The sequence below is a fragment of the Rattus norvegicus genome, chromosome 15 (genome assembly GCF_021556685.1).
Source record: "Rattus norvegicus strain SHRSP/BbbUtx chromosome 15, alternate assembly SHRSP_T2T, whole genome shotgun sequence".
Lineage (NCBI taxonomy): Eukaryota > Metazoa > Chordata > Mammalia > Rodentia > Muridae > Rattus > Rattus norvegicus.
The window spans coordinates 32,277,501-32,293,987 of record NC_141548.1 but is presented as its reverse complement, the minus strand read 5'-3'; the positions used below and the strand labels follow the sequence as shown (position 1 = coordinate 32,293,987).

The 16,487-nt window shown below is 46.0% G+C and overlaps 1 protein-coding gene and 2 pseudogenes across 2 annotated transcripts in view; 2 read left to right on the top strand and 1 right to left on the bottom strand.

Moving 5' to 3' along the window:
- The first annotated feature begins 237 nt into the window (after nucleotides 1-237).
- On the top strand, nucleotides 238-564 carry LOC148000951 (large ribosomal subunit protein eL29 pseudogene; annotated as a pseudogene).
- A 1,413-nt stretch (nucleotides 565-1,977) lies between these two features.
- Rbisl1 (ribosomal biogenesis factor like 1) lies at nucleotides 1,978-2,310 on the top strand (annotated as a pseudogene).
- Nucleotides 2,311-5,299: 2,989 nt separating this feature from the next.
- The window catches only part of Dhrs2 (dehydrogenase/reductase 2), a 14,498-nt gene continuing 3,310 nt past the window's right edge, over nucleotides 5,300-16,487 (bottom strand). For both annotated transcript variants that reach the window (NM_001433089.1, XM_087586594.1), the window contains exons 2-10: nucleotides 12,432-12,504; nucleotides 11,394-11,553; nucleotides 9,974-10,151; nucleotides 9,006-9,107; nucleotides 7,778-7,848; nucleotides 6,894-6,945; nucleotides 6,246-6,380; nucleotides 5,866-5,921; nucleotides 5,300-5,599 (exon numbers count right to left, since the gene is read on the bottom strand). In NM_001433089.1, the coding sequence (NP_001420018.1) occupies nucleotides 5,488-5,599; nucleotides 5,866-5,921; nucleotides 6,246-6,380; nucleotides 6,894-6,945; nucleotides 7,778-7,848; nucleotides 9,006-9,107; nucleotides 9,974-10,151; nucleotides 11,394-11,542 (855 nt within the window). In that variant the 5' untranslated portion in view covers nucleotides 11,543-11,553; nucleotides 12,432-12,504 and the 3' untranslated portion in view covers nucleotides 5,300-5,487. The remainder of the gene's footprint in view (nucleotides 5,600-5,865; nucleotides 5,922-6,245; nucleotides 6,381-6,893; nucleotides 6,946-7,777; nucleotides 7,849-9,005; nucleotides 9,108-9,973; nucleotides 10,152-11,393; nucleotides 11,554-12,431; nucleotides 12,505-16,487) is intronic.

The following is a 16,487-nucleotide window of genomic DNA, read 5'->3' as shown; positions in this document are numbered from 1 at the left end:
ATATAACACTTAAAGTTTTAGCTAGAGCAATAAGGCAACTAAAGGAGATCAAGAGGATACAAAATGGGAAGGAAGAAGTCAAAGTGTCTTTATTTTCAGATGATATTATGGTATACACCAGTGATCCCCAAATATTCTACCAGGGAACTCCTACAGTTGATAAACAACTTCAGTGGAATGGCTGGATACGAAATTAATTTTAAAAAGATCGAGAAAGCCTCCAGTTACTGTGCAGACATGGCCAAGTCTATGAACCACACCACACACAACCAGTCCAGCAAATGGCACAGAAATGGCATCAAGAAACCCTGGTCACAAAGATACAAATCTCTTACGAGGGTTGACTCCAAGTTCCTGAGGAACATGTGCTTTGCCAAGAAGCACAACAAGAAAGGCCGGAAGAAGACCAAGGCCAACAATGCAAAGGCAGTCTGTGCATGCGCAGAGGCCATCAAGGCCCTCATGAAGCCTCAGGTCATCAAGCCCAAGATGCCAAAGGGCTCCAGCTGCAAACTCAGCTGTCTGGCTTTCATCGCTCACTCCAAGCTAGGGAAGACGATTTGAAGCTACATGGTCAAGGTTCATAGGTTCTGCCAACCAAAGCCCAAGGTTCAAACCCAGGCAGAGGCCAAAGCTCCAGCTAAGGCCCAGGCTCCCACGGGTGCCCGGGCCCCTGTGAAGGCCCCATAGAAAAGGCTCCTGCCAGTGTGAAGACAGACAGACTGCTGTGACACACCCACCTACACACTATGTGCAGATGACCAGTGTCCTATGCTGTTTTTACAAATAAACTTAAGACAAGATCAAAAAGTAAATAAATAAATAAAAGTCAGTAGCCCTCCTATAAACAAATGATAAATGGGCTGAGACAGAAACTAGGGAAGCAACACACTTCACTATAGCCACAAAAAATATAAATATCTTAGTGTAACTCTGACCAAGCAAGTGAGAGACCTGTATGACAGGAACTTCAATTCTTTGAAGAAAGAAATTGAAGAGGGTATTAGAAGATAGAAAGATCCCTCATGCTCATGGATCAGTAGGAATAATATAGTAAAAAAAAAATAGCCATCTACCAAAAGCAATCTACAGATTCAATGCAATTCCCATCAAAATTCTAACACAATTCTCTACAGATCTAGAAAGAACAATTCTCAACTTCATATGGAAAAACAAAAACCTCAGTAAAGCTAAAGCAATCCTGTACAATAAAAGAACTTCTGGAGGTATTACCATCCCTGATTTCAAGCTGTACGACAGAGTGATGGCAATAAAAACCACATGATATTGGTATAAAAACAGACAGGTTGACTAATGGAATAGAATCAAAGACCCAGAAGTAAACCCACACTCCACTGGACACTTGATTTTTGACAAAGGAACTGAAATTATACAGCAGAAAAAGAAAGCATCTTAAACAAATGATGCTGGTCTCACTGGATGTCTACATGTGGAAGAATGCAAAAAGAACCACATCTATCACCCTGCACAAAACTCAAGTCCAAGTGGACCTGACATAAAACCAGATACAAAGAGAAAGTGGGGAACTGCCTTGAAAGCACTGCCATAAGAAACAACTTCCTGGGGTTGGGGATTTAGCTCAGTGGTAGAGCGCTTGCCTAGCAAGCTCAAGGCCCTGGGTTCGGTCCCCAGCTCCGAAAAAAAGAAAAGAAAAAGAAAGATAGAAAGAAAGAAAGAAAGAAAGAAAGAAAGAAAGAAAGGAAGGAAGGAAGAAAGAAAGAAAGAAAGGAAGAAAGAAAGGAAGAAAGAAAGAAAGAAATTCCTGAACAGAACACCAACAGCTCAAGTACTAAGATCAACAACTAATAAATGAGACTTCATGAAACTGAAAAGCTCCTGTAAGGCAAAGGATACTGTCAAAGAGACAAAATGGCAGCCTATAGGATGGGAAAAGCTCTTCACCGACCCCACATCCAACTGAGGGCTGATATCCAAAATACATAAAGAATTCAACCTGTGTCTTGAGCTTGTGGATGGCATCACTGTGAACGTGCAGTCTCGTGAACTTTGACAATGGCCAAGAGCAAACTAAAAGGGCAGAAGTCCAGGAATGAATTTCATATAGCCAGCCACAAAACTTTGAAGGCTAAAAACAAGGCAAAACCAGTTACTACTAATCTTAAGAAGATAAACATTATAAATCCTGAAAAAGTCAACAGAATGAACAGAGCTTTTGTAAATATACAGAAAGAACTAGTAAACTTTTCAAAAAGCCTTCCTCTTAAGTCTGTGCAAAAAGAGCTGAAGCACCATGAAAATGAGCCAGCTAACGTTGACGAAGCGACATGACTAATGTAGTACAGTGACAGCGTATCACATTTCCCCAAAGATCAATAAATTCAATATTTCATACAAAAAAAAGAATTCAAGAAACTAGACATCAACAAACCAAATAGCCCAAATTTAAAAATGGGGAATAAATCTAAACAGAGAATTCTTGACCGTGGAATCTCTGTCAACATATTCAACATCCTTAGCCATCAGGGAAATGCAAGTCAAAACAACTCTGAGGTTCTATTGTATACCCATCAGAATGGCTGAGATCAAAAACTCTAGCAACAGTTCACAGCGTCGAGGATGTGGAGTAAGGAGAACAACCCCTCCATTGCTCGTGGGAGTTCCAACTTGTACAGCCACTTTGGGAAACAATTTGATAGTTTCTCATCAAACTGGGAATAGATCTACCTCAAGACCTAGTGATACTACTCCTGGGCATATGTCCAAAAGATGTCCCACCATACCACAAGGAGACTTGCTGAACTATGTTCACAACAGCTTTATTCATTATACCCAGAAACTGGAAACAACCTAGATGCCCCTCAACTGAGGAAGGGACACAGAAACCATGGTACATCTACACAGTGGAATGGTACTTAGCTATCAAAAACAATGATACTATGAAACTTGCAGACAAATGGATGGAACTAAAAAAGATCATTCTGATGGAGGTAGTCCAGACTCAGAAAGACAAGTATGTATGGACTCTCTTCTAAGTGGGTATTAGCTGTAAAGTAAAGGAAACCATGCTGCAACCCACAGATCCAAAGAGGCTAAGGAGGAAGGAGGGCTCAAGGTGGATGCACACATAAAGCTCACTGAGAAGGGAAAATAAAATAGATAAATATGGGGTGGTGATAGACTAAGGAGGAGGTGGGGATGGGAACAGAAGGGATCAGGTGTACGGGGAACAGAGAGAGAGAGAGAGAGAGTACTGGGAAAGGCAACTGGAATCAGGGTCAGGGAGTTCTCTAGGGTGAGCTAGAAACCTAAAGCAATGGAAACTCCCAGGAATCTATGAGGGTGACCCTAGCTATGATTCTTAGCAATGGGGGATATGGAGCCTGAACCAGCCATCTCCTGTAACCAGGAAAAACTTCCAATGGAGTGACTGGGACACCAAACTAGCCATAAAACGTTTGACTTACACTTTGTCCCGCCTACATGATGGGCAGGGATAAAGATGGAGCAGATACTGAGGGAGGGGCCAACCAATGACTGCTCAGCTTGAGACCCAGGCCACGAGAGGGATCCCGCCCTCGACACTGGCAATGATATTCTGCTACACCTGCAGACAGGAGCCTCGCACAACCATCATCAGAGAGGCTTCACCCAGCAACTGATAAAAAGAGATGCATAGACCCATGGCCAAGCAGGAGTCAGAGCCTGGGGACTCCTACGTAAGAAGGGGAGAAAGGGTGATAAGAACCAGAAGAGTCAAGGACAACACAAGAAACCTTACAGAATCAACTAACCTGGGCCTGTAGGGGCTCACAGAGACTGAACTGCCAACCAGAGAGCATACAATAGACTGACCTAGGCCCCCTGCACATGTGTAACAGTTGTGTAGCTTGGTCTTCATGTAGGACTCCTAACAGCAGGGACAGGAGCTGGCCGTCTCTGACTCTGTTGCCTGTCTTTGGACCCTTTTCCAATACTGGGCTGCCTCATCTAGCCTCAACTGGAGAAGATGTGCCTAGTCTTACTACAACTTGATATGCTAAGGCTGGTTTATATCCATGGGAGGTCTCTCTTTTTCTGAAGAGAAAAGGGGAAGAGAAGAAATTAATTAATTTAAAAAGACAAATACTATGCCATTCATTCTGTGTACAATCTGAAATACTCCACACTCATGAAATCAGAGAACAGGATAATGGCTTGCAGGAGCTAGAAAAGTAGGAGAGTAGGAAATAGGACTGTCTTAAGTTGGAGTATTAAGTTGGAGTTAGATAGAAGGAATAAGATTTGTTATTCTCTTGTACTATAGTAATAACAGCTAGTAACACTACACTGTTTCAAAGTAGCTAGAGGAAAGTATTTTTGGATGTTTTCACCACAATGAAATGACAAATGTTTGAAGCCAGGATATGTTCACCATCTTGTGTTGTGTATCCATTTCTTCCCAACTGAAACACTTCCTTCTGGATGGTGGAGGGAAATTCACACAACTTCTATGACTCAGGAAGTTCAAAAGAATTACAAGCTTCACAAGGTCCCTCCCTGAAGCTTCATAAGCAGTAACAATTGCTAAGGAGAGGAGACTGAGCAGTCTGCAGGGCGGGATGCATCTTCAGAGAGTCATCACTCACAGTGGGATGATGCACCTGCCTTTGGTCAGCAGTGCTCCTGTAAGTAACCTCAGTAAACCCAATGGTTTACCTTGCTAAAATTGCATGGAACTGCCACTTTGGCCTGTAATTGGTGTCCCATCTAGAAAGAATGGGTGATTGTTTACATCTTCCCTGGAAGAGTTACATCTGCCTTGATTTGATCACCATACAATGTGAATAAGGAATAAAAAGGAAATCTTAAGATGATCTCTACAGCCTTTAAGTTAGCACTCAACAAGGTAAAGAGCTATCGCCACACCTAGGCCAGAAGGAATACATAAGAAATTATGGAAATTTACCTATTTAAAGGGTGGTGCCTAACAAAAATTTCCTTTGGCAGACAGAATAACCCGGCCACAGTAAACAGACAAGACAGAAGCCTGAGAAATACATTCTCTGACCTCATCCTTTCCTGACTCCCAGTCTGCCTCCAATTGACCAAAATTACCTGTAAGTCAGAGGTCAAAGGACTTGAAGTATCTACAGATTGTCCCAGGGCAGAGAGTCAACACCAAGGGAGGGGTAGGTCCCCTTCTGTTTTCTAATTTTATAGAAAAGGAATGAAGGGAGAGAGGGAAGGATTTTTAAAAGAACTGTTAGTGATGAGAGGCAGTAATAAGAAAAGACAATAACTCAAGTGGGCAGTAGGTCAAGAGGCAAACAGGAGCATGTCCAGAAGTATCCAAACAAATTTATTCCAAATGAATAAACCTGCTTTTCTTCACAACGTTTAAGCAAGTCTCCCTCTATAACCTGGAGCACGGGCGCATCTGACGGCTCCACACCGACATATTTTCCACCAAGTCCTGTGTCTTCCACGTGAGGACCTCAACCCCAGTCTCTAAGCCATACTGTCTCTTCAAAGTTTAGGGGAGAAGCCACCCACCACGATGTTCTCCCCAGTGATGTAGCTGCCGTCTGAGGAGCACAGGAAGGATACAAGCCCGGCACATTCTTCCGGCTCCCCTAACCTGAAGGAGAGAAGAGACGAGGTCACAGAAACACTGATGGACTCTGACCTGGGCTTCTGCGGTCCTCGAGGGGCACCTAGTATTCACCAACCTCAATGGGAGTTAGCAGTGGTTGTTGAAAACCTGCCCTCCTGCCCCCAACCCAGGACTCTAGAAAGGGGAGGCAGCCAGCAGAATAGCAGTAGGAATGAGGTCTTTTTCACACTGAAAACTAATTTTCCCAAGAAAAAGGCACAGAGTACCAACGTCCCCCAAGCTCAACCTACCGCTGCACTCCGAAGACTTTTTTCAGTTCAGGCAGCATGTTCGGCATTGTTTCCTCCTAGAAAGAGATTTCAGAACCAATGTCAGGCAGAGGACTGACATACAGTAGGGTGGGAAATAGCATCGTGGCTGATCCACACCTCCATGGAGGATAGGATGAACACCACTCTGCTCAAAGAAGAAAGAGACCCTCGTTCATCTGCAGAAAAGTAAGGGACCGCTGCCCAAAGACTGACCCTGGAATGGGGATCTCACTGCATGCCCAGGCTCTGTGGGCATTCATTCAGACAGAAGCCTGGCCCCGAAAGAGACCGGAAGTTCTGTGGGGAGGATGATTTAGAGGGCGGGAACCGAGACCGGAAAATCTATGTCATGCTCTCACCCGTAGGCTAAAGTCAGTCTTGATAATTCCTGGCGCTAGGCAGTTCACTCTGATGCCTTTTGGAGCGAGCTCCACAGCCAGAGACTTGCAGAGCCCCAGTAGAGCCGTCTTGCTGGTGTTGTAGACGCCCAGCCTCTGAGAAGCAAAGAATCAATATGGTAGGAAGGGATCTTCCCGGAACCAAGGTTATTTCTGTGCTGCAGACTACGACAAAGATGTACCTGACTGTAGGCCTGAACAGATTCTCTCCCTTTATGCCTCACCACCCCCACAGTCGTTTCTTCAAAGAGTCAAGTTCTCGTCTGTGTTATCGAGTTGATGTCATGCATATCCAAGTTTTACACAGAGAGTGTTGCCCTGTTCTTTTGAATAGTCGGTGAGGACACTAGAATTAGGAGATTCAGGGTTCTATCCTGGCAGGAGGGCAAACCAACATCACTTACAGGTAAATGGCAGATTTTGCCCCTTGGGGGTAGAATGAGATCATAATGTCTGCACTAGGGTGTTCACAATGACATCCTGGAGACACAGTTTACATCTTTTTTATCTAGCATCAACAGTCAGTTCTCCCACACCCCACCACAAGGTCTCACAAGAAATCAAGGCAGCTGGCCCTCACCCAGCTTACCAGAGGGCACTCATACTCACTGGAACTGGTAGATAAGCCACTGCGGAGGACACTAGAACAACGCAGCCTCCCCTGGTGGAGAAAGGGATTCATTCAATTTTTAATTAAGAGGCAGGAAGCTATGCTTTCACACAAAGAGAAAACCAGTTCAGAGTTCACAGTGAAAATGTAAACGGTTAGGCAACTCTCTAGAACTTTGAGACATGAGACATCTAAAGGAATGGACATTAAAGTCACTGCCACCCAACAAATACAGCCAGAGTGGTGTCCCTTAGACAGGGCCCCCAGACTAAAGTAGCACACCCAGATGACAAAGCTCAAGTAATATCAAATGTTGTAAGGACCTTCATGGAGCCAATAGGTGACCAAGGAGTCCCAAGCCTTGACCACCCCTGTGTAACCACAGGATATACAGAAGGACCAGGCTGTGTATCTGGTCAAAGAAGGTGTTCGTGGTACCTCTGACCAGAAGAGAAACAGGTCAGGTGGCCTACAGTGGAAGGCAAGCATGAGAGAACGAGAGGTGTGGACCCCAAACTATTTCACTCTGAACCCTCCATTATTACAGATGTCACAGAAAGTAAGGTCCCCATAACCCCTGAGATGAATGCCATAGGGCCCGGGGAAAAGTCCTTTGAGGGTATGGAAGGCAAGCCTTGTTCTTGTCCTGGAAAATGTTTCTCATCACAAAGTCAGGTCCTTGGGGAAAACATCAGGTCTAGAAACAAGACTACAAGACTTGTCCCAAAAGAGACATCTCTCTCTCACACACACACACACACACACACACACACACACACACACACACACACCCCTACCTTCAACTCCCTGGGCCTCTACTCAAGTATTTCCTGTGGGTAAAAATTAACATATGTGGCCCCCACCCACTCCCACACACACTTACCCTCTATTCTCCATGTGGGGCAGAACCTGGCTTAGCAACAGGGCCGGGGACTTCACATTCACATCCAGGATCTGAAATCCCAAATAGTAGAGTGTGGGCTGGGGAGACAGACACCACTGTCTGGGGCCCTGTCTGGGAGCCAGACCATGAACAAAGAGAGACACTGAGTCCTTTTTCTATGTGTGAGGGTGAGAGTTTGTCTGCAGGCACACATGCTTTGGAGGCCTCGGAGCTCTCTGGGCCTCAGAGAATTGCCATACTGCAAGGCCTAAGGGCCTTCTCACTGTCAGCTCCCATACAACCTCCACTACCGCCTTCCAGAGGGAAGGCTGAGGAAGCGCAGGGAAGCTAAGGTGAGGAAGTTTAGTTATTAGTGACTGACTAAAAGGAAGAGTGTGGCTGAGAGAAAAGGAGTCTGTACTCAGCACCTAGCCTACCGCAGGCAGGGTTAGGTACCAGGGTTGGTATTGCTAATTGTCTGGGGTAATATTTTGGTTGGGTTAGGTTGGGTTAAGCATTTTTGCAGTGTTGGGACTCAAACCCTGAAAGAAAGAACTGGAAAAGCCTGGATGTGTTTGGAGGGTGAGGTGGAGGGACTGGAAGGTGGATCAAGAAGGACCATGGAACATGAGAACAAAGTCTGCCAAGAGAAGGGTGGCCCACAGGAAGGGGATGGTACACTGAGATCATGAGCTCATTCCTTTCCCCTAAGGACAAGACGGGGCTCAGATGTGACTAGTCATGGGTAGGCTCTTCAGGATAACAGGGATGGGGTCTGCAGAGGCAGTAAAAGCTCCCTGAGTACCCAGTGGCTCCCAGCTGGGATGGCAGAACTATGGGAGAGTTCCATCTGTCAGCTATATCTCTGGACAGAAGAGGTGTCCCTCTGAGCTCCCAGAGATGCTCCTTGGAACAGCCAGACTAAAGGATTCACAGAGATGCCAGTTAATCCAGGTTTTAGCTGTTTTATAAACCTGAGTCAGAGCATCTCTGCCATAGACAGACCCAGAAATTATTTTCTGGCCTCTCAGGACTTAGTAGCAGTGATCAACACAAGGAATTTCAATACAGAGGCTACTGGAACCTGGTAGAGCCTGGGTCTGACCCAGGTAAGCCCCATCTTCATCCACCCAAGCCAATGCTGACTATGTGGAAACTCAGGCGTGGTATGGGCACATACAGTCTTACAGTCACAAGTAGATATCTACCCCATTTACACCCTCCTCACCTTGTCCCAGATCTGTTCGCTGGCTGCGAGGGTGCTTCCCACCAGGGGATTGACTCCTGCCACACACACAAGGAAGTCAATGCCCCCAGAATGCTTCAGGGCCTGCAAAGCAAATCGGCATTCAGGTGGGGGGGGGAAATGGGGTAAAGAGCAGGAAAGACCCAAAGGAAACCACCGCTATGTTTTGAATCTGAAAGAACCCCACAGGTTTGTGTTCTGAATGTCTGTTCCCCATCTATTGCACTGTTTGGGGAGGCTATGGATCCTTAGGAGGTGGAGCCTGGCTGGCAGAGGGTCACTGATGGCAGCCCACAGTGCCTGCCACACATTCTGCACGCTGATGTACTATGATGGACTTGGCCACATACTTCCAGGCCCATGCCTTCCCCACCACGGTGGACCGAAACCACAAACCAAGATAACTCGTTATTTAACTTCTTTCTGTCAGGTACTGTGACCACAGCTAACTGAAGCAGTGACTAACTGGCCATCCTGGGATTGGGCCAGGCCAGAGCTGGATCCTGACAGAGAGTGAATAAAATGGTGTTTCTTGCCTCCCAGGATGCATATAGTTTCTGCTCTATAAGACATCTCATTGGTCCCTGGGTCCCACCTTTCCAGACCTTTGGTCTCAGCTCTTCCATATCTAGTTAATTCCTTCTCTGCTCTGTCCTCTGATCCATTCCGTGTTCCCTCAAATCCCATCTCACGACTCACTTCTTGCAGGAGTTTATCTTGGAGCTCCCATTTCCATGGCTAGTCTAATGGACTAGCAATACAGTCTATGTTGGGCCATAGGAGGTTCTAGGCAAGATTCTCATCATCTCTTTGCTTAATGTTTCTACCTGTCAGGAAATCTCTTAGTCATATCTCAGTATCCTGAGAGTGTGGGATTGGCTTCATTTACAGACCTAGAGACCCCGATTACACCCGTATCCTTTCATCTGTCCCAGCCTGTAGCTCCTTACTGTGGTCACAAGGTGCTGGCGGTCCTCAGCCTTCCCCACATGGCACACAGTGCCAGTCACACTCAGCCCCTCCTCCTTCAATATGTCCACTGCTTCCTTCACGTTCTCCTGCTTCCGGCTGCTGATGACCACATGTGCCCCATCCCGGGCCATACGCCTGGCGATGGCAAAGCCAATCCTGTTGGCGGTAGAGGAGATGGCGGTGATGGTCTCAGCCTATCTTGTTCTTGTTCTTGTTCTCAGACAGACCCCGATGACTATGACAATTCTTCCCCTCATGTTACCCAGACGTGGCTTCCAAGTCTTCAAGAACGGGCAAGAGAGATCAGTGGACAGGTGCAACATGCCGGTCACTGAGAGTCCACTCATTTATATGTGATCAGTATATTGTATAAATGAAGATGTTTGTACGATTTTATTAAAAGGAGCTTGGAAAAAGTAATGTTCCATCAGAAGAGTTGTAGCCTTGTTGGCTATCGAGCCTACAATCCTAACTGCCGCTGTCTTCCAGCCTTGAGAGGCTGGCATGGATTAGACTCTCTAGACCTATTGCCTTGCCCTCTGGTCAACAATGTTAAAACTTCAAGTGCTACCCTCTAGGTCCGCTATCACTGAGGAGGTCTGAAAACTCTTGACTGGTACTGGTTAAGCAGCTACAATCAAGGAGGAGAAAGGAAGCATGCGCCCAGCATCTTGTCAGAGCAATCTGGGTAGCTGGGGATTTTAAATGTTATTCTCTGTGTTATGAATACTGAGAATTGGGAGCACACAGAAAGATGTAAAATATCACAGGGGGCTGGAAAGTCTAGTTCCTCCCCCTCCCCCCCCCGCCCGGTGATTTTAAACAGTTCTAAATATATTGGTGACCATAAAAGATGAAGAGGACAATGACCTCCCTCCATCTGGGGACAGTAAGAACTCATTATAAAGTGCATAGCAATACAGGATCCAGAGGACAACTGGAACTTGGGGGGCTGTGGGAGCTAATGTGAGGGTTCATAGACCATTCTGAGCTGGTGGTCAAGACACCTGCACAGTCCTGGTGCCAAATGCTGTATGATGTCAATGAGACCTCTGAGTCACAATAGATGTCAGGTTCTTACCTCATAGCAGAGAATTCAAAAGATAGTGGCCAGGTTGGTATGAAAGACAGGGAGGCAGATGTGCTGTTCTGGTGGTAAAATCTTGATTATCGAGGGATTGCCCCACCAACAGTCATAAGAGACTACATTTGGACTCCGTACTCTTTGTGGGGCTCAGAAACCAGATATTTTAGAGAGAGATGTTGAAATATAGAATTAAACACCAGACCTGACTAATGGTTGGGGGGGAGGGGAGCTGGGATGCATGAGACGTGTGTGTCCTTGGAGACCATAGCAACATCTGGCAATTAGCCAGCCAGATACTTCGAGTCACTCACCCTCTTGTGGAACCAGTGACCACAGCCACTTTACCAGCTAGGGTACGATTCTCATCTGTTAATTGGCTGAACTTTCTTGCTGAAAGAGGGACTGGTGCACAGAGATATCCCCTAAAGGCCCGTGGGATAGACCTGAATATGGTAGCCATTGAAGAAAGACCTGTGAAGATAATCAATTATGGACCATGCTGGGACCTGCACTCTTTTGGATCCTCCTCCATGAAGTCTCTGACAGGTGTTCCACCATCCTCCAAACTTTCCAGAAAAGTACAGAGCCCTTCATGTCCTTGCTGTAATCTAGACTCAAGGCAGACATCCCCCATCTTGAATCACCAACACAGTACGTAGCCAGTACATAGTGCTGGGAGCCCTGGGTAGATGCCTGAGATATTTGCCTGATCTGTTTTCATTCCTCCAATAAGGATAATCACTTACAGTATGCTTCTTAGTATCACTTTTGGAGGATTTCTTACACACACCCTTTATCCGAGCATTGAATTTTTCATTTTCTTTGAAGGCTCGAACCCAGGGCCTAATATACATTAGGTAGGTACTCTTGGCTACTTCCCAAGCCCTTGAGCATCGAACTGGTTTCTTCTCAGTATCTTCAATTTCCAACCAATCCTTTCTCTCTTACAATCTCCTCTCCCCTCAGGTTCCCCCACAAAGCAACATCCGTTTGTCAGGGATAGACAACTTACAGCATGTCTAACAAGCAAGTTGTGTCCCTCAACACAGCTCTCCCACTCAGCTCTGTGGAAAGCCCAGCCAATCACTCCTTTTCTGTTCAGAACCCTATGACCAGGCTTCCAGGCTTCCTTCTTTACCCTTCCCTCCTCCTGACCCCAAATCACACCTCCTAGACTCCTCTGCCCCAAAAGCCCATGACACCTTGTCATTTTAACTGCATTAGCAATACCTCAACTCTGACGCCACCTCTCAGGCCAGACCTTTCATCTCAAACCCTGCCCCATGATTCTTAATCTTCATTGTCAGTTCAATTGGGTTGAGAAGTGCCTCTGGAACTTAGGGGCTTACCCATGGATGTATCTATGAAGGTGTTTCCAGAGAGGATTACCGGGAAGGAGGTGCCGTGAGCGAGATTTCTCCACTGAATAGAGGAAAAAGAGAAAGTTGGATGAGTCTCTGCATCCTGAGGCACTGACTGGGTGTCTCAGGTCCCCTGCCAGGGCCCCTCCACTGTGACAGACTGTATCCCTTTTTTTTTTCTTTTTTTCGGAGCTGGGGACCGAACCCAGGGCCTTGTGTTTGCTAGGCAAGCGCTCTACCACTGAGCTAAATCCCCAACCCCGACTGTATCCCTTCTTAAACTCTGAGCTAAAACAAATCCCCACTCCAGTGCTCGGCTCCTGTCGGTTATGTCGCCAAAATGGAGAAAACTGATGAACACATTCGCTTGCCGCATAGTAAGAAAAAACAACCATTCTTCAGTCCAGCTCCCTCAGAAGTGCACAGACAAGTGGTTGTTTGGAAGGCAGTTTTGGGAAGTAAAGTTAAAATTGGAGTGAAGTAGATGAGAGGAAAGAGAAAAGATCCTAAGGAAAAGTTCATGATCGTGTACATGTAGCAGACCTCTATGGGCCTCTACAGTCCATCTCTGCTGAGGAACTCCACGCCACTGACTCAACTGTCAGTGGGAAGCCAGGAAACTGATGGCTTAGGTTGGACAAACATTGGAAGTGCCTACAGGACATCAGGGTTTAACACTGAAGTCTGCATTCTAGAGAACTCATGAATCCCGTACAAACCAGGAGAGGTAAGCTTCTTGGTGCATTTCTAGCACCTGTCAGGGAGTGATTGAAGTCCACACTTAGCAGTGAAGGTCTGGAAACACAGTACAGGCTCTTGAGATACACAGCCACAGTGACAAGTTCCACCCCAGCCCCAAGAAATGTGTAACACATCAGCCTGAGCATTATAATGACTGAAGATTAATGCCCAGGGATTGAGGATGAGAGAAGGGCCCTTGGGAGACGTGAGGTGGAGCTTAAGCGTAGGAAATAGGGCTGAAGACTTCTCCAGGGGCAAAGTGGGCTGGGCCCTGGGAGGTGGCCGGCTTAGGAGAGCAAACAGCCTAGGTTTGGGGAGATGGTGTGAAACACCATGGGACTGTAAATAAATGAGAACATAAATGTCCTGAGGCCCTAGTAATGAAAAAAAAGAATCCTATTTATTCCTCATGTGCCTAGCCTTTGTCTTGACTTAATCCTTACTGTACTTTCTGACCGGTCTTCCAGTGTTTGGTCTTCCAGTGTTTATGTATAGATTAAGGTCAAGCAAAAACAATGCCTTGGTACAGAAAGCTGGCCTAACCTTTCTTGGGTTATGAGTCATGAGTCTCTAAAACTAGAAAGAGTTATATCTGTTCTCAACATAAAGGCTTTAAGACACCAAGTGCCTTTTATCAATTCTTTTTTTTGAATTTTAAGGCAAGTTTCATCTTGTTTATCTCAAGGAGTGTTGGGGAATAAATCGTGTCATCTTACAAATCATGTGGAGACTTTACCCTCCAGGGCCTTGGGTGTCACCACACTTGAAGATGAAGCCATTAAAGACATGATCGTGTTGAAATAATGTTATAGGAGAATAATGAGACAATCTGACTGGCATCATCAGAAGGGGAACTTTAGTTACACCAAAAGGACAGTAGAGATTTGTGTAGGCCACATGAAGACAATGACAAGATGGCCATCTGCAAGTCACTGAGAGGTATCAGGAGAGATTGTGGATTTACAGGTTTTCTGTGGTTTAAGACACTTTGTCACAAAATCCTAGTAAATTAATGTAACAACGACAAAGGAAAAAAATCCAATGATTTTCTGTGATATCATATCCCTCAACTCTCCTTTTACTAGCAGATACATACGTAAGAAGCTGTGAACTTCCAGGAAAAAATATCTGTAGAAAAACAGAAATAAAAAACAAAACCCGAGAGTTCGGAAATGTAGTTCAATGGAAGAGTGAGTGCTTGTCAGCAAATGCAAGGCCCTGGCTGCGTCACCAGCACGACGGGGAAGAGAAACCAAAGAGATGACTCCACAAGCTTCAGATCCATCAATTTCTGGAGCACAAAGGTGTTGGTAAAGCAAATAAAAGAGGTGGGGCTTCCTCGGTGCAGCAGTGGCACCTGAGAACAACCGAGGCCACATAAGACAACCACCAGGCTTGCAGATTTATGCTCTGTCCCCGACCTGCCAGGATTTACTGAATAGCAAATCATGTGTGCCCATTTTTGGTCTAGAAAATGTCACCATTCTATATCTGCCTCTCCCAAAGAAAATGATGAACAGGAAGGAGCATCTCGCTGGCTTGCATCTACGTAATACATCTCTCATTCTAGTCCCCGTCGATGCTTGACAAATGTCAACGTAGAAAAAAGATAAAGGAAGCTTCTCCAGTCTCTTTGAGGATGAGTCAGTGTCCCAGGACACTGTAAGTTGAAGGTTTTATGACTGGTTTGGTGCCCCAATCCCCTCCACTTGAGGTCTTGACTTGTTACAGAAGGATCAGAGGAACCAGAGGGGTCATGGACACAAGAACACGGTAATGCAGGCCACAGAATCAACTGATCAGGACTGGTGGGGGCTTGCAGACATCAGGGAGCATGCAGGGGTCTGACCTAGATCCTCTGCATATAATGCACACCTGAGTAACTCGCTGTTCTTATACGCATCCTAACAGTGCGAGCAGGGACTGTTCCTGACTCTTCTGCCTGCTAGTGGGACTCTGTCTTCCCTACTGGGTTGCCCTGTCCAGCCTTGATGTGCTGGTGTGTGCCTGGTCTCACTGTAGCTTGTCATGACATAATTGCTTGATGTTCCTGGGAGGCCAGTTCTTTTCTTAGGAGGGAATAGATCTGGGGGAGAGGGGAAATAGAGAGGGGGGAGAGACTGCAGAAAGGAGAGGGGTGGGAAACTGCAGTTGGATATAATATATGAGAGAAGAATTTTTTAAATGGAAAAAAGGAAGAAAAGAGGTGGAGGTGTTGCTCGGTGAGAGACTGCTTGTCTAACAAGCACAGACCCTGGGCTTGTTCCTCAGTACTAAAGAGAGCAGAGGGAGAGGAAGAGAAGGGAAGAGGAAGGAAGAGGAGGGAAGGGGAGGGGAGAAGAGAGAGAGGGGAGAGGAAGGGAGAAGATTAAAGGGAAGGGAAGGGAAGGGGAGGAGAGCTGAACCCAAATCTGTGGCAATGTTACCAAAGTGACCAATTAAATCTATATTTCAGTCATCCCCTTTGCCCCAGATCATCAGATGAAAAATATTTTTTTAAAAAATTTCAAAACAGCATAGTAAAATGAAGGCTCATAAAAGTCATAAGGAATGGCTGGAGAGATGGCTCAGCTCTTAAGAGCTATTCAGAGACCTGAGTTGTACCGAGGGCACCACACTAGGAAGGACCTGATACCCTCTCCCGGCCTCCAAGGGCACCAGTACTCTTACCCGCATGCAGCCACGTGAGTACACATAAGTAAAGTTTTCAGTGTTTTAAATAATTATGAGAAAAAAATTTAAAAGACAAATAGTGTTACCTCACAAGAAAAACTCGCAGCCCCAAACGCCTTCAAAGGACGCTAAGGTGGGAACCACTGTAGGTGTTCTGAGGCAGGGGACATAAGAAGCAGGCATGTCTATTGTCAAAACAAGACTCTTTGGGGAAAATCAAGGGACATCCGCTGTTAAGAAATGAGCAGGGCCTGCATGAAGGCTCAGAGAAGAGTGATCTCAAGAGTCACCAAGCCCAACACCCTGAGTCCGAGTGCCAGTAACCTATAAAGAGAAAGAACACCAATCCATGGTGGACACACACACACACACACACACACACACACACACACACACACACACAAATAGACGTAAGAAGAGATCAGAATGAGCAGTGCATGGAACAGATGCCCTAGGGCACGACCAAAGCCACACACCAAAAATGAAGGAGCTTTCAAACCTTCCAAAAGAGAGCTGACAGCAGTGCACCAATCTTTTAATTCAACAAGTTAATAAAAGATAAATACAGCCATGGTGGGGGCACACACCTTTGATCCCAGCATTCAGGAGGCAGAGGCAAGTGGATCTCTG